This window comes from Oncorhynchus gorbuscha, linkage group LG25, assembly GCF_021184085.1.
Source record: "Oncorhynchus gorbuscha isolate QuinsamMale2020 ecotype Even-year linkage group LG25, OgorEven_v1.0, whole genome shotgun sequence".
In the NCBI taxonomy this organism is placed as follows: domain Eukaryota; kingdom Metazoa; phylum Chordata; class Actinopteri; order Salmoniformes; family Salmonidae; genus Oncorhynchus; species Oncorhynchus gorbuscha.
In genome coordinates this window covers 5,723,730-5,749,580 of record NC_060197.1, presented here as the reverse complement: position 1 = coordinate 5,749,580, position 25,851 = coordinate 5,723,730, and the positions used below count along the sequence as shown (strand labels likewise).

The 25,851-nt window shown below is 43.7% G+C and overlaps 1 protein-coding gene across 4 annotated transcripts; it reads left to right on the top strand.

The window, feature by feature from the left end:
- The first annotated feature begins 354 nt into the window (after positions 1 to 354).
- LOC124013753 (synaptotagmin-10-like) lies at positions 355 to 25,328 on the top strand. 4 transcript variants are annotated; one of them, XM_046328246.1, is made up of 7 exons: positions 355 to 615; positions 2,434 to 2,839; positions 10,472 to 11,033; positions 19,544 to 19,664; positions 23,012 to 23,183; positions 24,081 to 24,240; positions 25,064 to 25,328. In XM_046328246.1, the coding sequence occupies exons 1-7, from the start codon at positions 429 to 431 to the stop codon at positions 25,133 to 25,135; spliced, it is 1,680 nt and encodes a 559-aa protein (XP_046184202.1). In that variant the 5' UTR covers positions 355 to 428; the 3' UTR covers positions 25,136 to 25,328. The 4 variants fall into 4 exon arrangements, with proteins under 4 accessions (XP_046184202.1, XP_046184203.1, XP_046184201.1 ...); XM_046328247.1 differs by having other exon boundaries at positions 355 to 630; positions 24,081 to 24,210; XM_046328245.1 differs by having other exon boundaries at positions 355 to 630.
- The last annotated feature ends 523 nt before the right edge of the window (positions 25,329 to 25,851 follow it).

The following is a 25,851-nucleotide window of genomic DNA, read 5'->3' as shown; positions in this document are numbered from 1 at the left end:
GGTTGAAGGAACCTAATATTTGTTATTCAACCAAGGTTAATTCAAATAGTATTTGTAGATGTAATTATAGTAAACTTTAGGCACCGGAATAATATTTGGAAGACTATTCAGGCTTCTACTTGAAATTGTGGGCATTCACAGAAGTAATGTCACGCTTCACTGGTATTAGTCCAAATCTAATGATGTCAAAAGGCTATTTGTCAGCGCAATAGCGTGTAATTCCAACACTAGGGTCTTGCTTAACCGGTGCTTCATTCCTATTGGACAGTGGCTGGTGGACACTAAGTGCTGAAGAATCTTTTGTTCAAACACAAGAAGCGCGCTGTAAATCAGTCCCGGCATTGCGCAGTGGATATGGATGTGGACGCCTCGTGCGCTCTGATCTTTGGCGCGGAGAGGCTGCACTCAGCGGCGCGCAAGGTGGCCAAATGAATCACCGCCCTCCCGGCTCCTCCAGCGTGCAATGGCTTAACAGAAGAGACATGAGTGTCCGAACGGAGGACAACTTCAGCTTGTGCCAAAAGGCCCTTCAGATCGTCACGGAGCTCTGTCTAGCGGGGCATGTAGATGGGGAGAAATGCTCGGCTATATTTCCCTTGGAGAGCAACATACAAGGTAAAGGGAGCGCAGGTAAATAGGTCAAAAGCAACGTTTTCTTCCTGTCCCTCTCCTTAAAGCTTGCATCCTTCTATTGTGTCATGGTTTGGTTTCTCTGGCGTCAACCTGGTGCACAAGTTTGTGTGAGAATGATGAGTTGAACAGTCAAATGCGTGTTAAGTTCAACTTCAGCCTACTCAACTTTCCCCTTGAAGCGCTGCAATATAATCATATAAAATGCGCGACTAAGTATAGGACTAGAATAACTTCTAGGGGAAAACATGTTTAAAATGTTTAATAATCCTGGAGGTTGTGCTGTGTCCTCATGTCGCTTTGAGCTACGCTCAACAGGTGACACATCTGTGTGCAAAGGGAAAAGACTGCACCCGTTGCAGCATCAGTGTATGCTCGTTTTCCCATGTCATTGTGCTTGGTTCTGGCGTGTGCAATCTGATGGTGTGATAGTCTGATCGTGTGTGACTGATAGCTTGTTGAAAGAGGAGATGTGTTCTCAGTGATCTTGCCTTCATTCACTCCACCATGCGCCAACTGACCGGCATGTCTGAAATTAGTCATACTGTTGGCTACCAGTTCGTGTTCTAAACATAGATCCCCTTCTGTCAAATAAACCCATTTGTTTGCTTGATAATGTCTCTCTCATTGATTTGGTGAAAGTTATGTTGTAGCCTTTTAATTTTATGGTAAGGCTTGGATAAGATGTTGAAACAGTTCTAAATTCTACATATGTTTTTTTTGTAGAGTTTACCATAAATAATAAGCTATATCGTAACATGTCATTATTCCCTCTGGGTTGATGTGAGGTAGCAGTGTTGTTTCTGATGCAATAATGTCTCTGATTTTGAGTAAAAGCCTAACAGATGGAAATTCAATTGGTCCGTCAGTCAGTCTGTCAGTCAATCAATCAATCAGCTAGATTGCATTTATTGCAGTAGATAGTTGCTCTTCTAAACTAAATGGAGTTAAATCCGTGATAATTACAACACAGTTACACAATGTCTTATATTACTTGAAGTGATAACTGCCCAGGCCTACAGAGCTTGTGTAATTTCCATAACGACACTTACATTTGCAAACAAATTCAAATGAACTGTAAATCTCAGCAGTCTAGCATGCCTGTTAAAAGTTAATAGCCTGAAAAAGAAATACATGGTTTTAGTGTCACGTCATATGAAGTGGACTGATTGTTGCCTATAGATCTGGATTCTTGTTTTCATGTAGGCTTTGGCTTTGAGATGGTGCACCACAAAGCATACGTGTCCTTGTGAGAGTGAATGAGCAACAGGAGAGGGAATAACACGGAGACAGAACACAGCAAAGAACATGACATCATGCAGTAATATCAGTGAGAAAGGACATATCTCCTGCACATTGCAATCCACACACAGGCGTATACTGTCCAACTTTATGTATAAGAAACCATACAATTGCGTAACATGCACACAATGGAATGCATAATGCATTTTGTATTATAGCCTGTGGTACATCTTGGTTTGTGCATAAAGCCTTGAACCATTATATATAGTTGCAGAAGAAGGGATTGTGGTTTCTGAAAGTTGATTTGTCAACTTGATCAAATATGGCCATGAAGAGCTATTTGTCTTTCCTGTCCATGTGAATGTCTTGCAATGACGCTGTATGACTTTCTAACTTCCTCTGATCTTTACCAAACGAGGGCATTTGCAGCCTCCTCTTTTACAGCTTGCTTTTTCTCTTCTCTTTTTTCTCTTCCATGTTTGTCTGTCACGCTCCGTCCATCGCTTGCCTGACCTCTCTCTCCCTCTATCTGTCACTGTTGATCCCTGTGGTCGCTCGTAGACATCTCTATCAGTCTCCTTGCTGTTGTCGTGGGTTTCTGTGGACTCGCCCTGTTGGTAGTCTCTCTCTTTGTCTTTTGGAAGCTGTGCTGGCCCATCTGGAGGAGCAAGGCCCTCTCGTCCCACGTCGACAATGGCCCCCATGTCGGGCTCCCTGAGGCCCCTCCGCCAGCCCCCCTGCCCATCACACCCCTCCACAAGGTGGCACCAATGGAGGAGGAGATGAAGCCTGTGCCAGTGGTGAAGGTGAACGGGCGTTGCAGCTCTGTGAAGCTGCTAGAAGCGGCCATGAAGATCAGCCAGACATCCCCAGACATCCCTGCTGAGGTGCAGACGGCTCTCAGGGAGAGGCTGGGCCAGCAGGCCAAGATTCAGAGGCAGACCACCGACCCCACCTCGTCCTCCAGGTAACATTATTGGACTTCTCCCAGAGTAGTGTCCCTGTCACTTTCCTGTCTCTAGGTCTTAACATTCTGTTGGTGTACATTTTTGGTTGCACTGGGTCCAAGGATTTCTGTGTTATGTTGTGTGATATGCATGCACAGAGCTGTGCACACCTATAGTGAAGGCAGTGGAGGCTGCTCAGGGGAGGACGGCTCATAATAATGGCTGGAACTGAGCAAATGTAATGGCATCAAACACATGGAAACCATTTGTTTGATATATTTGATACCATTCCACTTATCCTGCTCCAGCCATTACCACAAACCCGTCCTCCCCAATTAAGGTGCCACCAACCTCCTGTGAGTGAAGGTTATGTACATGATGTTTTCAAGCAAGTGACAGGTGGCATAAAGTAGCAAATGATGACACTTGATCTGTACACATCAAGTATAGCCATGACAAATGTCAAGACAGTTCAGGAGAATTTGTGACGAATTACCTTAAAATGGCACAATAAGTGCGAACTGGACACTCAGTAGCGTCCAGTTCTCCCATAGTGCTCATCAACGGGGCGACAACACGCCCCCTTGCTCCTCACACACACAAAAACCCTGTAATCACCCCAGGCCACGTCTTGTGTTGGGCGGGCGTGAGTCACGCTGCCATGGCAACAGCGGTAAGCGACCCCAGTAATGAAACAATCAGCTCCTCGTCTTTGTTTTCGGGGACTGTGTTTAAACGAGCGCGTCTGTAATTAGCGCCACCGCAGGTTGAGAACTGACGTGCTGCGAGGCACTCATCCTACTGAGACCCACTGAGCAGCTGCACTCCATCTCCTGCAGGAAGCCATTATTGACACTTGCTTTAGTTTGGCATTAGGAACGTTGATGCAATTTATCGAGCCTGGCACTTTTCATGAATTACACACTGACGAAGGGGGCAGACAGAGCTAATTAAATACAGTGGGGCAAAAAAGTATTTAGTCAGCCACCAATTGTGCAAGTTCTCCCACTTAAAAATATGAGAGAGGCCTGTAATTTTCATCATAGGTACACTTCAACTATGACAGACAAAATTAGAATTTTGGCCCATTCCTCCATGCAGATCTCCTCTAGAGCAGTGATGTTTTGGGGCTATTGCTGGGTAACACAGACTTTCAACTCCCTCCAAAGATGTTCTATGGGGTTGAGATCTGGAGACTGCCTCGGCCACTCCAGGACCTTGAAATGCTTCTTACGAAGCCACTCCTTCGTTGCCCGGGCGGTATGTTTGGGATTATTGTCATGCTGAAAGACCCAGCCACATTTAATCTTCAATGCCCTTGCTGATGGAGGGAGGTTTTCACTCAAAATCTCACGATACATGGCCCCATTCATTCTTTCCTTTACACGGATCAGTCCTCCTGGTCCCTTTGCAGAAAAACAGCCACAAAGCATGATGTTTCCACCCCCATGCTTTACAGTAGGTATGGTGTTCTTTGGATGCAACTCAGCATTCTTTGTCCTCCAAACACGACGAGTTGAGTTTTTACCAAAAAGTTATATTTTGGTTTCATCTGACCATATGACATTCTCCCAATCTTCTTCTGGATCATCCAAATGCTCTCTAGCAAACTTCAGACGGGCCTGGACATGTACTGGCTTAAGCAGGGGGACAAGTCTGGCACTGCAGGATTTGAGTCCCTGGCGGCGTAGTGTGTTACTGATGGTAGGCTTTGTTACTTTGGTCCCAGCTCTCTGCAGGTCATTCACTAGGTCCCCCGTGGGGTTCTGGGATTTTTGCTCACCGTTCTTGTGATTATTTTGACCCCACGGGGTGAGATCTTGCATGGAACCCCAGATCGAGGGAGATTATCAGTGGTCTTGTATGTCTTCCATTTCCTAATAATTGCTCCCACAGTTGGTTTCTTCAAACCAAGCTGCTTACCTATTGCAGATTCAGTCTTCCCAGCCTGGTGCAGGTCTACAATTTTGTTTCTGGTGGCCTTTGACAGCTCTTTGGTCTTGGCCATAGTGGAGTTTGGAGTGTGACTGTTTGAGGTTGTGGACAGGTGTCTTTTATACTGATAACAAGTTCAAACATATGCCATTAATACAGGTAACGAGTGGAGAACAGAGAAGCCTCTTAAAGAATAAGTTACAGGTCGGTCTGTGAGAGGCAGAAATCTTGCTTGTTTGTAGGTGACCAAATATTTATTTTCCACCATAATTTGCAAATAAATTCATTAAATCCTACAATGTGATTTTCTGGATATTTATTTCTCATTTTGTCTGTCATAGTTGAAGTGTACCTATGACGAAAATTACAGACCTCTCTCATCTTTTTAAGTGGGAGAACATGCACAATTGGTGGCTGACTAAATACTTTTTTGCCCCACTGTAGTGTCTCATCACTTTTAGGATTGAATCTCCCTCAGATGTTTTTGCAAGCTTTTCATCTAGGGGAAAAATAACATAAGGAAAGATTCATAGAAGGGGAGGACTTGTTGTACAGTGCCATGCGAAAGTATTCACCCCCATTGGCATTTTTCACATTTTGTTGCCTTACAACCTGGAATTAAAATGTATTTTTTGGGGAAATGGAATCATGTCTACCACTTTGAAGATGCAACATATTTTTTTTATTGTGAAGCAAACAAGAAATAACTCAAAAAAATGGAAAACTTGAGGGTGCATAACTATTCACCCCCCCAAAGTCAATACTTTGTAGAGACACCTTTTGCAGAAATTACAGCTGCAAGTCTCTTGGGGTATGTCTCTGTAAGCTTGGCTCATCTAGCCACTTGGATTTTTGCCCATTTTTCAAGGCAAAACTGCTCCTTCAAGATGGATGAGTTCCGCTGTTGTACAGCAATCTTTAAGTCATACAACAGATTCTCGATTGGATTCAGGTCAGGACTTTGGCTAGGCCATTCCAATACATTTAAATGTTTCCCCTTAAACCACTCGAGTGTTGCTTTAGCAGTATGCTTAGGGCCATTGTCCTGCTGGAAGGTGAACCGCCATCCCAGTCTCAAATCTCTGGAAGACAGAAACAGGTTTCCCTCAAGAATGTCCCTGTATTTAGCGCCATCCATCATTCCTTCAATTCTGACCAGTTTCCCAGTCCCTGCTGATGAAAAACATCCCCACAGCATGATGCTGCCACCACCATGCTTCACCGTGGGGATGGTGTTCTCACGGTGATGATAGGTGTTGGGTTTGTGCCAGACTTAGCAATTTCCTTGATGGCCAAAAAGCTACATTTTATTCTCATCTGACCAGTGTTCCTACTCTATGTTTGGGGAGCCTCCCACATGCCTCTAGGCAAACACCAAACGTGTTTGCTTTTTTTTTTTAAAGCAATGGCTTTTTTCTGGCCACTCTTCCATAAAGCCCAGCTCTGTGGAGTGTATGGCTTAAAGTGGTCCTTTGGACAGATACTCCAATCTCCGCTGTGGCGCTTTGCAGCTCCTTCAGGATTATCTTTGGTCTCTTTGTTGCCATTCTGATTAATGCCCTCCTTGCTTGGTCTGTGAGTTTTGCTGGGTGGCCCTCTCTTGGCAGGTTTGTTGTAGTGCCATATTCTTTCAATTTTTAATAACACATTTAAATGGTCTTCAAGGTTTCAAATATGTTTTACAACTGAACCCTAATCTGTACTTCTCCACAACTTGGTCCCCTCAACTTGGTCTTCATGGTGCCGCTTTCTTGGTGGTGCCCCTTGCTTAGTGGTGTTGCAGATTCTGGGGTCTTTCAGAACAGGTGTATATATAGAGGTCATGTGACAGATCATGTGACAGATTGCACACAGGTGGACTTTATTTAACTAATTATGTGACTTCTGAAGGTAATTGATTGCACCAGATCTTATTTTGGGGCTTCATAGCAAAGGGGGTGAATACATATGCACACACCACTTTTCAGTTTTTTAGAATTTTTTGAAACAAGTCATTTTTTTATTTCACTACAAAAATGTGTACTCTTTTGTGTATGTCCATTACATGAAATCCAAATTAAAATCTACTTAAATTACAGGTTATAATGCAACAAAATAGGAAAAACGCCAAGGGGGATGAATACTTTTGCAAGGCACTTTATATGATTGAAACGTATGATCAGTAGAGTTGATGGCAGGTCTATCATCATGTTACTGTTTATATCTCTTGAAAGTACGTTTCCCAGTGCTCTGAGTAAGACACTTAAAAACATTTTACTGCAGTGGGCTAAATCGGGGACACAGTGTTTTTTGGTAGTCTAATACAAATCACCTTTGAAACAAAAGTGTACACCTCACACACATGGTTATAGGTTTAAAAAAAGACAACTGTACCATGTCAGATATAGAGTTGAAATGTATACAATTTGGAGTTTGCTTCCCAATATTACACTTAATATATACACATTGTTGAAGACTGAAATATAACAAAACTGTTTGACATAGAAACACCAGATTTTCAGCTGTTTTTTTAATAATGTTTATTAATTATGAAATGATGAGAAATAGTGATAACATTCCACCCATGAGGCCACGAGGTCATTTGACTGCAGGAAAGGGCTACGAATATCTAAATATATATGCATCAGTTCGGCTGAATCTGAAGCACAAATTTTCAATACAAATCATCATAATCACAACACAAGTAAGGACTGCATCTATAGTACACCCAAGTAATTAGGAATCATTTGATGATGATACACTGCGTGAAGCATCCATTTTAGGAGACGTGGACAACGTATTCATGCGAGACGAGGTGGGAGGAGACGCTTGGTGTCACTCTGGCCTTCGGGGCAAATCTATGAGGCTTTGCAAACATGTGACTTGCAGAGCGGGTGATTACCATGGAGAAGAGCAACAGATACATTCTGTTAACATCGATCCTCTCCAACAGCTACATCAGTATTCACGGCTCATGCATTGTGCAGACACACTCTAAACAAAGGCAAGGGCAAAGTCAGAGAGAGAGAGAGTCTTGTACAGAATGTACTAGTCTACCCTAATTGTGATTTTCAGACATACCTCCACCAATCATCTCTGATGAAATGCTACAGAACAGTATATATCACTACATCACATCATCATATGTTACATCCATGCACAGCGCCAGGTGGTATGAGATTAGAGATTTGTCATGCTGTTTTATTACTGTACAACATTCTTCCCTATGAGAGATTTTCATTGGTTCCTTTTTTACGGGCAGAAACAGAGATCTCTGAGACATGCGAGAAGTACCATATTTTGGGGGGCTCCCGAGTGGTGCAGCGGTCTCAGGCACTCTATCTCAGCACTAGAGGCGTCACTACAGACCCTGGTTCAATTCCAGGCTGTATCACAACTGGCCATTATTGAGAGTCCTATAGGGTGCTGTCCGGGTTAGGGTTTGGCTGGGGTAGGCCTTCATTGTAAATAAGAACATGTTCTTAACTGTCTTAAAGTAGTGAATGGATACATTCTTGTACTTATTCCTCATACTAGTCCCCCCTGGGAATCAAACCCACAACCCTGTCATTGCAAGCACCATGCTCTACCAACTGAGCCACACAGGCTCAATGTGAGTATTGAGACTGAGAGCCCATCCCTGATCCTGTAAGATTGAGAAAGTGGAGGATATAAAATTGGTTATCTTATGGAAGAAAATAATGAATGTGGCTCTGGTGAAGAAGTGTATGTAGGAAGAGGTAGAGAACGAGAGAATGCCTTTACTGGAGTTGGGATGTCAGGCCTGCTAAAACTGATTCTGGGTCAGGGCTGACACAACAGGGAGGAATATGTGGGCAAATGTGGATGAAATCCGCCAGCCTCCTCCATTATCAACTCTTCCAGTGTATACTATTCATCCTCTTGGATGCCGTTCTCTGAATGCTGTAGGAATCATGGGAGGTTGTAAATTGATGTCCCTTGTCTGAAATAATAGGACTCCCAAAGTATCCTTCACAAAGAACATTGTGTCGTATTATGTCCCAGAAAATGTGTTAGAACATGCAAGCACGTCTTCATATGAGGTTTGAATATAACGTGAGGTTTTTTTCATATCCCATATTGGTTGTGTTTCCCAGATTTGTGTAATTTGTACCAATACTAACCGTGTCGGATTAATGTGATCTTCTTATTGGCGTCAGTAGTGGGGGAGTTATCAGTTGCTAGTGACAACCAGGAGAAGTACAGAGCAGTGGTTTGCTCAAAAGTATGTAAGTTATTATCAGTAGATGGACCTGGGCTCAAGGTATCTCAGGTAATGTTGTTTTCCAAAAGAAGTCTGTGAAAAACTCACTCAGTCACGTAGCTCCGTAAGTGTTCAATCATAAAGTCAATCATAAACCCAAAGCCGGTAACATCTTTCTCGTTAATGCTGAGAGAATAGCTTAACAACATTAAAGTATAAAGAAAATGTACAACAAACATTTTCCTATCAACAGTAATGCTATAATTACAAGAAGAAACAAGGAATTATAAAAACACTTCTGAAGAATAGTAAACTAGTATCATCAACATGAAAAAATAATTGCAGCCGCACACACAACTATGCATCTTTTGTCTTATGGATGGTGTTGGTTTCCAACATTTCAATGAGAGTAAGATTTAATAACTTCTCTCTCCTGTATCACTAGCTATGTTTCCTTTAACTGTTTCCTTAGATTTTTTTTGTCTACATTTAGAAAGTTTGCATAGAAAATGGAGGAGACAATTGCCTGCTACGGTGCGTTTCCATTGAAATGTTTTGTGTTTATAAAAAAGCTGGAGTTGATGACATCTGCCTCCCCCCCAGTGGTTGAAGTGTTCAAATGATCCATTTAGGAAAATTGGCGACAGCTTGTATGCCATCCCACCTATCTGTTTCATGTCTCAGGTAGCCATCCCACCTATCTGTTTCATGTCTCAGGTAGCCATCCCACCTATCTGTTTCATGTCTCAGGTAGCCATCCCACCTATCTGTTTCATGTCTCAGGTAGTCATCCCACCTATCTGTTTCATGTCTCAGGTAGCCATCCCACCTATCTGTTTCATGTCTCAGGTAGCCATCCCACCTACCTGTTTCATGTCTCAGGTAGCCATCCCACCTATCTGTTTCATGTCTCAGGTAGCCATCCCACCTATCTGTTTCATGTTTCAGGTAGCCCGCAAAAGCAAGCATGAATAGAATGCAAGAAATTACTAATATTTGCCGTATTCTCATTTGCCAATGTATCGCCAAAGTCCATGCCATGGTGAAATTTGCACTCATGTAGATAATTGGATGTTGATACTTCCATCCAGCCAACCAGAAAAACAAGGCAACGCAATTCAGGAATTCTTAAAAGTCAGAACAATCCTTGTCCTTGCAAAGAAACATTTGAATATATGAAGGTAGATTTAGCCAGCAGTATGCATTTACAATTAAATGTGCAGTGAAGTTTTAAAGTTCTGTGATGACATCACGTGCCGCACATACCTTAATTTATTCAAAAAACAGTTTCCATTATCATTTGTCGCAATAAAGTTAAGAAAAATTCACCCTGTCAAACAGATAAAAATGTTGCCGATCTTTAGTACATTTCCATAGCTGTTGTTTCCATTACACGTCTCAATGTTGTTGTTTTTGTTGCAACATTGCTTTTGTCTAATAACCCTGGGTCAATGGAAACCTGCTGATTGAAAGGTACCAGGAACCATAGATGACTGATGTCCTTTTTCAACAGGCACAATTCATTCCGCCGCCATCTGCCTCGCCAGATGAACGTGACAAGTGTGGACTTCAGCATGGACACGATCCCCATGCGCCAGTCGTCCACCGTAAGCATCGGCCGCATCAAGCCCGAGCTCTACAAGCAGAAGTCTGTGGACTCCGAGGACGGGACCCACGAGCCGGTGGAGACGTGCGGTAAGCTGAGCTTCTCCCTGCTCTACGACTACGAGGAACAGGCGCTGGTGGTCACGATCCTCAAGGCCCTGGAACTGCCGGCCAAGGACTTCACTGGCACCTCCGACCCTTACGTCAAGATCTACCTGCTGCCAGAGAGGCAGAAGAAGTTCCAGACGCGTGTCCACCGCAAGACGCTCAACCCCACGTTCGACGAGGCCTTCTGCTTCCCCGTGGAGTACGACCAGCTGTGCAACCGCAAACTGCACTTCAGTGTCTACGACTTTGACCGCTTCACCAGCCACGACATGATCGGCGAGGTGGTGGTGGACAACCTCTTTGAGCTCTCCGACCTCTCGAGGGAGGCAGTGGTGTGGAAGGACATTCACGCTGCGACCACGGTGAGTGGGCTGGGCCTCAGCTAGTTGAGATAGGTGTAGTACATGGAGGATATCAGTATGTGTGGAGATCATTGGATCAGTGATCTCAACAACTGATCGCTCTGTAAGTCGTAACTGTTAGTCGCTCTAGATAAAAGCACCCGATAAATGACTCAAAAATGACTCAATGATGGTGGAGTAGATTTCAGGGTGGAGCTGTGGTCAGTCTGCCATAGTTAACATTTGCATCATTTCTGATGGGGTCGTGCACTGCACATGGTCTGACTTTTTTAGGGAAACACTTGACAATGATCTCTCTATTTTCAAGTCTCTGTGAATTATTATTAATTGATTGGGTGAGGTTTTAAGTCCTGGAATCATCCGCACTGTGTTACATGACTGGTAAGTTGCATGTGTTGAATAACCCCATTGCCAGGAGCAGTGAATTTAGAATCCAAGCACCCACACAACACCCCTGAAAACTGAAGTACACACTGTAGACCTAAATATAGCCATGGACACAATTCTCCTTTGTTCCTCACCTTTATCCCTTCACTGACATACTTGGGTATGATAGTGCAGTTTTATCTGAGCCCACTTACTTACTCCTCCCACTTACTTACTCCTCCCACTTACTTACTCCTCCCACTTACTTACTCCTCTACTTACTCCTCTTACTCCTCGGTAGCGTTATCACAGTTTGTTTACTCAACAGCTTCTGTTTATGAATATTATTGTTTGGGTGGTATTTATTGTGTCTGATGGTCATGGAGATGGATTAATGGTTAATTAATCAGTTGATCTCTGAACGGTGTACTGTGGAAAATCAATTCAAATCAAATCAAATGTATTTATATACATTTACATTTACATTTAAGTCATTTAGCAGACGCTCTTATCCAGAGCGACTTACAAATTATAGCCCTTCGTACATCAGCTGATATCTCAAAGTGCTGTACAGAAACCCAGCCTAAAACCCCAAACAGCAAGCAATGCAGGTGTAGAAGCACGGTGGCTAGGAAAAACTCCCGAGAAAGGGCAAAACCTAGGAAGAAACCTAGAGAGGAACCAGGCGATGTGGGGTGGCCAGTCCTCTTCTGGCTGTGCCGGGTGGAGATTATAACAGAACATGGCCAAGATGTTCAAATGTTCATAATTGACCAGCATGGTCAAAATAATAATAAGGCAGAACAGTTGAAACTGGAGCAGCAGCACGGTAAGGTGGACTGGGGACAGCAAGGAGTCATCATGTCAGGTAGTCTTGGGGCATGGTCCTAGGGCTCAGGCCCTCTGAGAGAGAGAAAGAAAGAGAGAATTAGAGAGAGCATATGTGGGGTGGCCAGCCCTCTTCTGGCTGTGCCGGGTGGAGATTATAACAGAACATGGCCAAGATGTTCAAATGTTCATAAATGACCAGCATGGTCGAATAATAATAAGGCAGAACAGTTGAAACTGGAGCAGCAGCACGGTAAGGTGGACTGGGGACAGCAAGGAGTCATCATGTCAGGTAGTCCTGGGGCATGGTCCTAGGGCTCAGGTCCCCCGAGAGAGAGAAGGAGAGAATTAGAGAACGCACACTTCGATTCACACAGGACACCGAATAGGACAGGAGAAGTACTCCAGATATCACAAACTGAACCTAGCCCCCCGACACATAAACTACTGCAGCATAAATACTGGAGGCTGAGACAGGAGGGGTCAGGAGACACTGTGGCCCCATCCGAGGACACCCCCGGACAGGGCCAAACAGGAAGGAAAACAGAACAAGAGTGGATTAATTTGAAAGGCAGGTTTAGGTGGGTTTAAAGACTGGGTTCTTAGCCATTGGAGGGGGACAGGCTGGGCATTAATGCAATTAGCCCATGTCAACAGTCATGGTGTTTACTTCAACGTGTAGTTTGTCTCCAGGAAGTTTATACTGTTTGTGTTACATAATGTTTACTGTGTGCTGTGAGGAAATGACGCGTTCAAAAGCTTGAGCATCCATACAGACATCAAATTCACTGCTACTTTGACTGTTGTTGATAGTGTTGAACATGAGAGCTACAATTGAACTCGGCTATTGAATATAATGCGAGACTTCTTTTAAGCTTGCCGACAGGATATAAGAAAAATTAAGCAATTATTGTAAATATTCAAGGATCTATTTTGTCTCCCAACATTGTTGTTGATTGTTAGACATATCTTTTGTCTGGTATTCGGTTGTTATTTATGTCCATCTTGGGATAATTTTCTCTCACCTTCCAGCATTGATTTTGTTGATACTGTCCCTAGGCAATTAAATTGCCTGAATTGCCGTCCAGAGGGGAATGAGGATAAGGATGTTTGAATGGATATTGACTCATATCAAATGCAGTTTGCCATACATTTTATTTTGACAGTGTTTCATTCCACCTTTTTTCATTTAGATTAATGAGAGTCCTTTTAAAAGTGTCTTCCTTTATGAAATGTATTTGGAGATGATCATTTACGGTGACTGTACCCATCACTGTCTGACAAACAATGAACTGTTACAGACCTCTATCGTGTGCTCTGGTGTACCAAAGTACTGTGTACTTTGTTGCCTCCTTCCTTGAATTCTCAACAACAACAAAAAAAGTATGCAACTACATATGAACAGAAAAAACACAAGAAATTAGCCTAATTCGAAAAACCCTCTGTATTTACACTTCAAGCAATATTCTATTTAATGTGGAAGCAAAATTGCAGGAAAGTAATTTGCCACAACAAATGACATTACATTCAGCTGAAGATTAGTATGTATTGTATTTCAGAACCGAATTTCCCTGGGCTAGATTGATGTCTTTTTATCCATTTGTGTCAATAGCATGGGTAGAAATATGGCAGGGAAATGAGAGGGGTGTCAATGCCTAAAACAACCCGTGACCTGCCTATGAGGGTCACGGTTTGAGTTTTTCCCGCCTTGCAGCTGTTTGTGTGGGTGTCCATGCTGAGATTGACAGCAGGGGACACAAAGGCAGTTGGACCCCACAATGGTTAGGTGGGTGGGGGTGGTGCTTTGGAACACACCATGGATGGGGGGGGGTATTGACTCTCTGTTATGATGTGCAGAACATCTGCTGAATGGCCAGAGGAGCTGAGTTTGGGAAGTCCTATTGCCTGTATGTGAGAGCTTCTAGGACTGGGAAGATATCCTCTGTTTCACATGTTATATTGTTATTGTGAAACTCCTGCATGTCAATACATTGATGACACTGGAAGACTTCGCGCAAACATATCTCAAGTAAGGATTCTGTCCATGGAGAGCAACTCTTATGCCACCCTTATTCTATTTTTATATGGTGACATTCTGCAGTCTTAGCACTAACTACAGTCTTAGCACTAACTACAGTCTTAGCACCTTTTTTTTCTATATAGAACCTAAAACAGTTATTTGGCTGTCCCCATAGGATAAACCCTTTGAAGAAACTTTTTTGGTACCAGGTAGAACCCTTTTGGTTCCAGGTCAAACCCTACTGGGTTATATGTAGAACCCTTTCCCCGGAGAGTTTTACATGGAACCCAAAATAGTTTTACCTAGAACCAAATAGGGTTCAACCAGGAACCAATAAGGATTGTCCTATGGGGACAGCCAAAGAACCCTTTTGGAACACTTTTTTGTAAGAGTGTAGGTAAACACACATCTGTGCACGAGTGAGATGCCTCCCAGTTAGTCCTCCTGTTGGCTGGTTGGCCAATCAAATCTTATCTCTGGAGTGCCACCTTAGGGGACTTTTTATTGACTCCGATTTGGTATCAGTACAATCACACCACGTCAGTACATCGAGTAATGTTCTTCTGTTTCAAGTCAGACCACCTGAGGCTCTTTGCTCAGACTACAGTAGTCCTCCAGTCTAAACTGATCCATAAACACATTGTATTGAGGTGGATGCCTCGTCCGGACCCGCAGAAGGCAACTAGGAAAGCTGCCGTTACCGTCAATATTACTCGCCAACGTGCAATCATTGGACAACAAACTAGACGAGGTACAATCACAAATATACTACCAACGGGACATTAAAAACTGTAATCTCCTATGCTTCACGGAATTGTGGCTGAATGACGACATGGATATTCAGCTAGCGGGATACGCGCTGCACCGGCAGGATAGAACAGCACACTCCAGTAAGACGAAGGGGGTCTGTGCATATTTGTAAACAACAGCTGGTGCACGAAATCTAAGGAAGTCTCTAGATTTTGCTCGCCTGAAGTAGAGTATATTGTGATAAATTGCAGGCCACACTACTTGCCTAAAGAGTTCTCAGCTATACTTTTCGTGGCTGTTTATTTACCACCACAGACAGATGTTGGCACTAAGACCACACTCCGTCAGCTGTATAAGGAAATAAGCAAACAGGAAACCACTCACCCAGAGGCGGCTCTCCTAGTAGCCGGAGACTTTAATGCAGGGAAACTTAAATCAGTTCTACCAAATCTCTATCAACATGTTAAAAGTGCAACCAGAGGGGAAAAATTCTAGATCACCTGTACACCACACACAGAAACGAGTACAAAGCTCTCCCTCGCCCTCCATTTGGTAAATGGAGGGCGAGCTCTATCCAACTCTATCCTCCTGATTCATGCTTACAAGCAAAAATTAAAGCAGGAAGCACCAGTGACTCAGTCTATAAAAAAATGGTCAGATGAAGCAGATGCTAAACTACAGGACTGCTTTGGTATCACAGACTGGAACATGTTCCGGGATTCTTCCGATGACATGGAGGAATACACCACATCAATCACTGGCTTTATCAATAAGTGCATTGAGGACATCGTCCCCACAGTGACTGTACGTACATACCCCAATCAGAAGCCTTGGATTACAGGCAACATTTGCACTGAGCTAAAGGGTAGAGCTGTATGGGGGTATGCCTTATGATTAACGAGACGTGGTGTGATCATAACATACAGGAATTCAAGTTCCTTCTGTTCACCTGACTTAGAATTCCTCACAATCAAATGTCGACCGCATTATCTAAGGGAATTCTCTTCGATTATAATCACAGCCGTATATATTCCCCCCCAAGCAGACACATCGATGGCCCTGAACGAACTTTATTTGACTCTGTGTAAACTGGAAACCACATATCCTGAGGCTGAATTCATTCTAGCTTGGGATTTTAACAAGACTAATCTGAAAACGAGACTCCCTAAATTCTATCAGCATATCGATTGTGCAACCAGGGCTGGTAAAACCCTGGATCATTGTTATTCTAACTTCAGCGACGCATATAAGGCCCTCCCCCGCCCTCCTTTCGGAAAAGCTGACCACGACTCCCTTTTGTTGCTTCCAACCTACAGACAGAAACTAAAACAAGAAGCTCCCGCGCTCAGGTCTGTTCAACGCTGGTCCGACCAATCCGATTCCACGCTTAAAGATTGCTTCGATCACGTGGATTGGGATATGTTCCGCATTGCGTTCAACAACAACATTGACGAATACGCTGATTCGGTGAGCGAGTTCATTAGAAAGTGCATCGGCGATGTCGTACCCACAGCAACTATTAAAACATTCCCAAACCAGAAACGGTGGATTGATTGCAGCATTCGCGGGAAACTGAAAGCGCGAACCACTGCTTTTAACCCGGGTAAGGTGACCGGAAACAAGACCGAATACAAACAGTGTAGTTATTCCCACCGCAAGGCAATCAAACAACCTAAGCGTCAGTATAGAGACAAAATAGAGTTTCAATTCAACGGCTCAGACACAAGAGGTATGTGGCAGGGTCTACAGTCAATCACGGATTACAAAAAGAAAACCAGCCCAGTCACAGACCAGGATGTCTTGCTCCCAGACAGACTAAATAACTTATTTGCTCGCTTTGAGGACTATACAGTGCCACTGACACGGCCCGCTACCAAAACCTGCGGACTCTCCTTCACTGCAGCTGACGTGAGTAAAACATTTACGTGTTAACCCTCGCAAGGCTGCAGGCCCAGACGGCATCCCCAGCCGCGTCCTCAGAGCATGCGCAGACCAGCTGGCTGGTGTGTTTACGGACATATTCAATCAATCCTTATCCCAGTCTGCTGTTCCCACATGCTTCAAGAGGGCCACCATTGTTCCTGTTCCCAGGAGGCTGAAGAAATTTGGCTTGTCACCAAAAGCCCTCAAACTTTTACAGATGCACAATCGAGAGCATCCTGTCGGGCTGTATCACCGCCTGGTACTTCAACTGCTCCGCCCACAACCGAAAGGCTCTCCAGAGGGTAGTGAGGTCTGCACAACGCATCACTGGGGGCAAACTATCTGCCCTCCAGGACACCTACACCACCCGATGTCACAGGAAGGCCATAAAGATCATCAAGGACAACAACCACCTGAACCACTGCCTGTTCACACCGCTATCATGCAGAAGGAGAGGTCAGTACAGGTGCATTAAAGCAGGGTCCGAGAGACTGAAAAACAGCTTCTATCTCAAGGCCATCAGACTGTTAAACAGCCACCACTAACATTGAGTGGCTGCTGCCAACATACTGACTCAACTCCAGCTCACTTTGATAATGGAAATTGATGTAAAAAAATATATCACTAGCCACTTTAAACAATGCCACTTAATATAATGTTTACATACCCTACATTACTCATCTCATATGTATATGTATATACTGTACTCTAAATCATCTACTGCATCTTGCCATCTTTATGTAATACATGTATCACTAGCCACTTTAAACTATGATCACACAGTCCTGACGACTGTGTGATCATGCTTTCCGTAGCCGACGTGAGTAAGACCTTTAAACAGGTCAACATACACAAGGCTGCGGGGCCAGACGGATTACCAGGACGTGTGCTCCGGGCATGTGCTGACCAACTAGCAACATGTCCCTGATTGAGTCTGTAATACCAACATGCTTCAAGCAGACCACCATAGTCCCTGTGACCAAGAACACAAAGGCAACCTGCATAAATGACTACAGACCTGTAGCACTCAAGTCCATAGCCATGAAGTGCTTTGAAAGGCTGGTAATGGCTCACATCAACACCATTATCCCAGAAACCCTAGACCCACTCCAATTTGCATTCCACCCAAACAGATCCACAGATGATGCAATCTCTATTGCACTCCACACTGTCCTTTCCCACCTGGACAAAATGAACACCTATGTGATCACGCCTGATCACCGACAACGACGAGACAGCCTATAGGGAGGAGGTCAGAGACCTGGCCGGGTGGTGCCAGAATAACAACCTATCCCTCAACGTAACCTTTGCAGTCTGTGGCCGCTTCTCCAGTTGTTTTCCCTCTAAACTCTGTTTCTGTTAATAAACTCTGTCCGGAGATGAACAGGTAACCAAATGGTTACCCGCACTATTTGCATTGTGTTCCCCCCCCAACGCCTCTTTTACGCTGCTGCTACTCTCGGTTTATCTTATATGCATAGTCACTTTAACTATACATTCATGTACATACTACCTAAATTAGCCTGACCAACCAGTCCTCCTGCACATTGGCTAACCGGGCTATCTGCATTGTGTCCCACCACCCGCCAACCCCTCTTTTTACTCTTCTGCTACTCTCTGTTCATCATATATGCATAGTCACTTTAATGATTCCTACATGTACATACTACCTCAATATGCCTAACAGATGTCTGTATATAGCCTTGCTACTGTTATTTCAAATGTCTTTTTACTGTTATATTTCTTTACCTAACTACACACACAACTTTATTTTCGCCCCATTGGTTAGAGCCTGTAAGTAAGCATTTCACTGTAAGGTCTACACCTGTTGTATTCGGCGCCCGTGACAAATAAACTAGAACCAAACAATACCATTACTTTGAGGATTTTCACTAAATATAATCCATAGAATTGGTCCTTTGAAGGAAGAATTGTTGACATATTTGACATTTGTATCAGGTTGTTAGCTAGCTAGCTAATGAGGTAACATGACTGAGCAAGGTGTTTACAGCCCGTGAGTAGTTTAAGAATGGCCCACAACATGGGGCCCTTTCATCTGCTCAGGTGTTGCCGATGCATGCCAGATCATTGAATGTAGCACTGGTAATATGGGTCAAAACTTTCGAACGGTTTGGGCTAGACAAACAGTTTTCACTGTGGTAATGGTTCAACGAACACGGTCACAAATATCTAGGGCACTCGGAAACAGTGGAACAACGAAGCCTAATCATTACAACAATTATTATCTGGCAGATTTTTTTTCTAGGCGCACTGGTGCTCCCAAATTAAAATTAGCATTGGTAGCGCTTTAAAACCCTGAATGTGACCGATCACAGTCCTCATTTTACTCATATTTTTGTACATCCTGCAAAATCACTAGCCGAGGGCGACCATTTTGAATACACATTCACTCTGCTGGTAATGCTTACAAATTAGATTTGTTCTAGTTTCGTGATGAATTACCCATTGTAAGAAAATCTATATGTTCTCTCTCAGTTGAGGACACCTCTGGGTGTTCATACTTTGTCGAAAGCAATTTGGGCTAATTGCTTTCCTAAAAGAGTTATTCTACGGCAACAGTGCCCTTTCCTTGACGCAGTGTTCCCCCCTTGTCTTTCTCCAGGAGAGTGTGGATCTGGGGGAGATCATGTACTCTCTATGCTACCTGCCCACAGCAGGACGGATGACCCTGACCGTCATCAAGTGCCGGAACCTCAAAGCCATGGACATCACTGGCTCCTCAGGTAACAACCACAACAACAATACAAAACTGGCAGCCATTTAGGCTGGGCTTTAAAACACGATGGTTCTCTGAATAACAATGAGGGACGACTGTAAAGCTATAAAGGAGCAAGCAGCGAATCAGAAGGCTTAGTTGCGTGAGGCAACATGCTGTGCCTTAGATAAGAGTAGGCAGGGAGATACTTCTTTCATGTGTTGTCATTGTTTGTGGTGAAATTGTAATAGAAGATACCTTGTCAAAAAAAGAACACTGAATTTAGCCAAACTGAATAATTGAATGTTGCCATCAGTAGCTGTGCATGGATAAAATCACTGAGCAAGCCAAGCCAGTAAAAAAAAGCCATATTACAACCTGTTGTGATAATTGCATTGTTTGCTCTATAACCCATTCATTCATGTTCCGCCATGATATTCAAGAAGGCCGTGACAACAGTCACACAGTGGCGGAAAAAATTAAACTACACATATGTTAGTGTCGCTATAAAACCGGAGAGCAACATCTGTCCGGTGAAGTCCACAAAGCAAATTGAATGTAACCAACAGTTATCACCTACAACATGATCAAGCAATTTAATGTTTTCGACAGTTAAGAAACAACTACCGATTTAGAACCACAGAGTTACGGGAGCCCTGCCTCCGGTATTCCAGCACCATTTCAACTGAAACATGTAAACATCATCCAATCAACAAGGCTATATATGCTTAGTTTAATATACTGAAAACAAACTTAAAGAAACCAAAAACAATTTAGTCCAATCAATGTTTCTAAATATCATGTGGCAGTCCATGGTATGTATTTCTGTCTGTGTGTGTGTACGTGCATGTGCGCGCAAGTTAAACAAAACATTTTGACTCACCCTACATGTAGACTAGTTGAACGCCAATTAGGGTTGATTGGCAGGAACCCTGTTACCGAGATTTACCCCCGAAGGATGGAACATTTATTCTCAGGATGGAACATTTGAAAAATACAGAGAAAATATGCAACCCTAACTCCAATGCCATCCTCCACTCTTTCATGTTGGCAAAATGGTCGATGGATCTGTCATAAAGTACACTTTTAATTGTTGTTGTCATAGGCTACCTAGCTAAAATGTTTGCTAGCCTAACTTCCTAGCATTGGCAGCAACGAACCAGCTAAGTTAGCTAGCTAGTTAACCGGAGCCTACTAGGCTACATATTGAAGTTCAATAGTATCAGGTCAGTGGCACAACATACTCATTTATAGTTAGATCAAAATCGCCTTTATAATCAGTGTTCTGTACCGAGTCCAAATCCCCATCTCCCCAACATGTTATAGTCTTTTGGTCAAGACAGCATCAGAAACATGGGCTACACATACTGACACAGAGAGATTCTGTTTTCCTATCTCAGATGATTTATCCAGTGAGATTCAACCACTTGCGAATTGACAGAAAAATATGAAAACACAGAGAGAGAGAGAAGGAAGAAGAAAATATATATATATACACTGCTCAAAAAAATAAAGGGAACACTTAAACAACACAATGTAGCTCCAAGTCTATCACACTTCTGTGAAATCAAACTGTCCACTTAGGAAGCAACACTGATTGACAATAAATTTCACATGCTGTTGTGCAAATGGAATAGACAACAGGTGGAAATTATAGGCAATTAGCAAGACACCCCCAATAAAGGAGTGGTTCTGCAGGTGGTGACCACAGACCACTTCTCAGTTCCTATGCTTCCTGGCTGATGTTTTGGTCACTTTTGAATGTGGTCAGTGCTTTCACTCTAGTGGTAGCATGAGATGGAGTCTACAACCCACACAAGTGGCTCAGGTAGTGCAGCTCATCCAGGATGGCACATCAATGCGAGCTGTGGCAAGAAGGTTTGCTGTGTCTGTGAGCGTAGTGTCCAGAGCATGGAGGCGCTATCAGGAGACAGGCCAGTACATCAGGAGACGTGGAGGAGGCCGTAGGAGGGCAACAACCCAGCAGCAGGACTGCTACCTCCGTCTTTGTGCAAGGAGGAGCAGGAGGAGCACTGCCAGAGCCCTGCAAATTGACCTACAGCAGGCCACAAATGTGCATGTGTCTGCTCAAATGGTCAGAAACAGACTCCATGAGGGTGGTATGATCGCCCGACGTCCACAGGTGGGGGTTGTGCTTACAGCCCAACACCATGCAGGACGTTTGGCATTTGCCAGAGATTTACCAAGATTAGCAAATTCACCACTGGTGCCCTGTGCTCTTCACAGATGAAAACAGGTTCACAATGAGCACATGTGACAGACGTGAGTCTGGAGACGCCGTGGAGAATGTTCTGCTGCCTGCAACATCCTGCAGCATGACCGGTTTGGCGGTGGGTCAGGAATGGTGTGGGGTGACATTTCTTTGGGGGGCCGCACAGCCCTCCATGTGCTCGCCAGAGGTAGCCTGACTGCCATTAGGTACCGAGATGAGATCCTCAGACCCCTTGTGAGACCATATGCTGGTGCGGTTGGCCCTGGGTTCCTCCTAATGCAAGACCATGCTAGACCTCATGTGGCTGGAGTGTGTCAGCAGTTCCTGCAAGAGGAAGGCATTGATGCTATGGACTGGCCCGCCCGTTCCCCAGACCTGAATCCAATTGAGCACATCTGGGACATCATGTCTCGCTCCATCCACCAACGCCACGTTGCACCACAGACTGTCCAGGAGTTGGCGGATGCTTTAGTCCAGGTCTGGGAGGAGATCCCTCAGGAGACCATTCGCCACCTCATCAGGAGCATGCCCAGGCATTGTAGGGAGGCCATACAGGCACGTGGAGGCCACACACACTACTGAGCCTCATTTTGACTTGTTTTAAGGACATTACAGTAAAGTTGGATCAGCCTGAAGTGTGGTTTTCCACTTTAATTTTGAGTCTGATTCCAAATCCAGACCTCCATGGGTTGATAAATTTGATTTCCATTGATAATTTTTGTGTGATTTTGTTGTCAGCACATTCAACTATGTAAAGAAAAAAGTATTTAATAAGAATATTTCATTCATTCAGATCTAGTATGTGTTATTTTAGTGTTCCCTTTATTTTTTGAGCAATGTATATATATATTGTAATGAAACAGGCAGGGAGCAGGTCTCGAACCCTCAACCTCCTAGCCCGAGGTCCGGCGGGCTATCGACTGTGCCGCAGAAGCATGCTCGTGCGGCAGGGTCGATTTCCGCGCTTACAAACCCATGGTTGTTACAATATATATATATATATATATATATATATATATATATATAGGTCAAATATTTGGGGAAGCCTGGCTTCCCTTGGCATCCATGAATACACCCCACTGGTTGCCATTACCTGCAATCTACACGACTGACTTCATGGAGATGCTATTTGTGGCACACAGATCCCTATGTAAAGGTTTCCCTGCTCTGTGACGGACGGAGGCTGAAGAAGCGGAAAACTACCACCAAGAAAAGCACACTGAACCCGGTGTACAACGAGGCCATCATCTTTGACATCCCCCCAGAGAACGTGGAACAGGTCAGCCTGTCCATCATGGTGATGGACTATGACCGGTGAGTGAAACCATACAACGCAACACCCACAATTCAACACATATGGTGGTCATAAGCATGCTTGTACAGTACACACGTACACTGAGTATATAAAACATTAACACCACCTGGTCTTTCCATCACATAGACTGATCAGGTGAATCCAGGTGAAATATATGATATCTTATTGATGTCACTTGTTAAATCCACTTCAGTGTAGATGAAGGGGAGGAGACATGTTAAAGAAGGATGTTTAAGCCTTGAGACAATTGAGACATGGATTGTGTATGTGTGCCATTCAGAGGCTGAATGGGCAAGACAAAATATTTAAGTGCATTTGAACAGGGTATGGTAGTAGGTGCCAGGCGCACCGGTTTGTGTTAAGAACTGCAATGCTGCTGGGTTTGTCACACTCAACAGTTTCCTGTGTGTATCAAGAATGGTCCTCCACCCAAAGGACATCCAGCCAACTTGACACAACTGTGAGAAACATTGAAGTGAACATGGGCCAGCATGCCTGTGGAACGCTTTTGACACCTTGTCGAGTCCATGCCCTGACGATTTGAGGCTGTTCTGAGTGCAAACGAGGGGGGTTGCAACTCAATATGAAGGTGTTCTTAATGTTTGGTATACTCAGTGTATATAATCAACAAACAAGAGCATTTTTAAAAACATTTGCATCAAAGGAGGAAGGAGTAAGGTTCTAACTTTGAGTTGAACTTGAACTTCATCAACGGAACTTTTCACTCAAATCCTGCAAGCGTCGCTAGACAATATAATCATGACCACTTACCAGAATGCTCAGGAGCCACATAATTCACTGTAATTACCAGAATTATTTCATCAAACTAGCACTCATATTTTTTTGTGCACTCAAGATATTGTGTGTGTGTGTGTGTGTGTGTGTAATGTCCACAGGGTGGGCCACAACGAGGTGATAGGTGTGTGTCGGACGGGGCCAGATGCTGAGGGCCTGGGGAGGTACCACTGGAACGAGATGCTGGCCTACCCACGCAAGCCCATTACGCACTGGCATGCCCTGGGAGAGGTAGAGGACTGTTCGTTTTTTTCCTTCAAAGTAAGAGGTGCAAGTCAATTGCAGGACTTTCCAGAGCTCCCACAATGCTTCGCTGCATCACTCTGGTTTTCTGAGAGCAGATAAAGCCAGAGGTTTTGCAGCCAATCATAGTGCTTGTAGAAATAACCCTGTCAATTTCAACAGAAATGTGTAATAGTGCAGCATGACAAAGACGCAAGGATGTTGTCTGTACTAGAACAAAGACCAATTTGATTCTAGAAACTTAAGGGCTAGTTTGAACTAGAAGCATTTAAAGTAATTGGAGAGTTGGTGCCCTGATATCCACCCAGGATGGTTGGATGGGGGCACTAGCTTAATTATTTACGTTGTGTTCCCATAACTGGGGACCACATATTATAGTGGTGGGCCATCCCTTTTCATTGCTCTTCAGAAGTAGTAAAGAATGGAAGTTTTAAAAGCACAATCTATAAACAGTCTATGAACACAAGACGATATCCTTGACAAATGCATGAAACATTCCAATCTTTATTATCCGGAGAAATACTTATTGACAGACGAGTAGTTGAATTTAGACCCATCGGTTGCATAGGGAAAAGACTTCACCTTGTGGTTGTGCATTAAACAAAGAGCCTTGTTGTTCTATTTAGCTTGAACAAAGAAACAAGAACTGGAGGAGTACTCACCCTATAACATGGTCCTCCTCTAAATCGAAAATACCTGTAGGATACAAATCTATTGTTAATGCTTTCTTGAATCCAGGTACTTTAGAAAATTGATATTAAAACACAAACCAATAGCAGTCTTGGAGACCTAGCCAACTCTTGTTGAACTAACCCTTGTTAATTGTCTGTTTTGTCCACAGTGGCCAGGAAGAGCGACAAGCTTTGAGAGCCAGGGGTCCTGTCCTTCCCCCAAACCTCCACAAACTCCATAGGAAATGCGAATAGAATCATATGATCTGATAGCGGATTAAGTAGATGTGTACAGCTGTAGTAACCACAAATCTATCACTTAAATACAGAAATGTCCAGTGCCAATGTCCGACTCATCCAGATGACAGCATTATACATTACCATTCAAGTTTGGGGTCACTTAGAAATGTCCTTGTTTTTAAAAGCACATTTTTTGTCCGTTAAAATAACATCAAAATGATCAGAAATACAGTGTAGACATTGTTAATGTTGTAAATGACTATTGTAGCTGGAAACGGCAGATTTTTAATGGAAGATCTACATAGGCGTACAGAGGCCCATTATCAGCAACCACCACTCCTGTGTTACAATGGCACATTGTGTTAGCTAATCTAAGTTTATCATTTAAAAAAGGCTTCATTAAATAGTGCCTGAAAAACACCAGTCTCAACATCAACAGTGAAGAGGTGACTCTGGGATGCTGGCCTTCTAGGCAGAGTTGCTCTGTCCAGTGTCTGTGTCCTTTTGCCCATCTTTAATGTGTTATTTTTATTGGCCAGTCTGAGATATGGCTTTTTATTAGCAACTCTGCCTAGAACGCCAGCATCCCAGAGTCACCTCTTCACTGTTGAAGTTGAGACTGGTGTTTTGCGGATACTATTTAATGAAGCTGCCAGTTGAGGACTTGTGAGGCGTCGGTTTCTCAAACTAGACACTCTAATGTACTTGTCCTCTTGCT

What these genes read in the sequence shown, in the direction of transcription:
- LOC124013753 (XM_046328245.1), top strand. Translation starts at nt 429, where the DNA reads ATGAATCACCGCCCTCCCGGCTCCTCCAGCGTGCAATGGCTTAACAGA. An exon ending in GACCCCACCTCGTCCTCCAG is followed by an intron (nt 2,840 to 10,471) that starts GTAACATTATTG and finishes CTTTTTCAACAG; the next exon opens with GCACAATTCATTCCGCCGCC. An exon ending in ATGGTGATGGACTATGACCG is followed by an intron (nt 23,184 to 24,080) that starts GTGAGTGAAACC and finishes TAATGTCCACAG; the next exon opens with GGTGGGCCACAACGAGGTGA.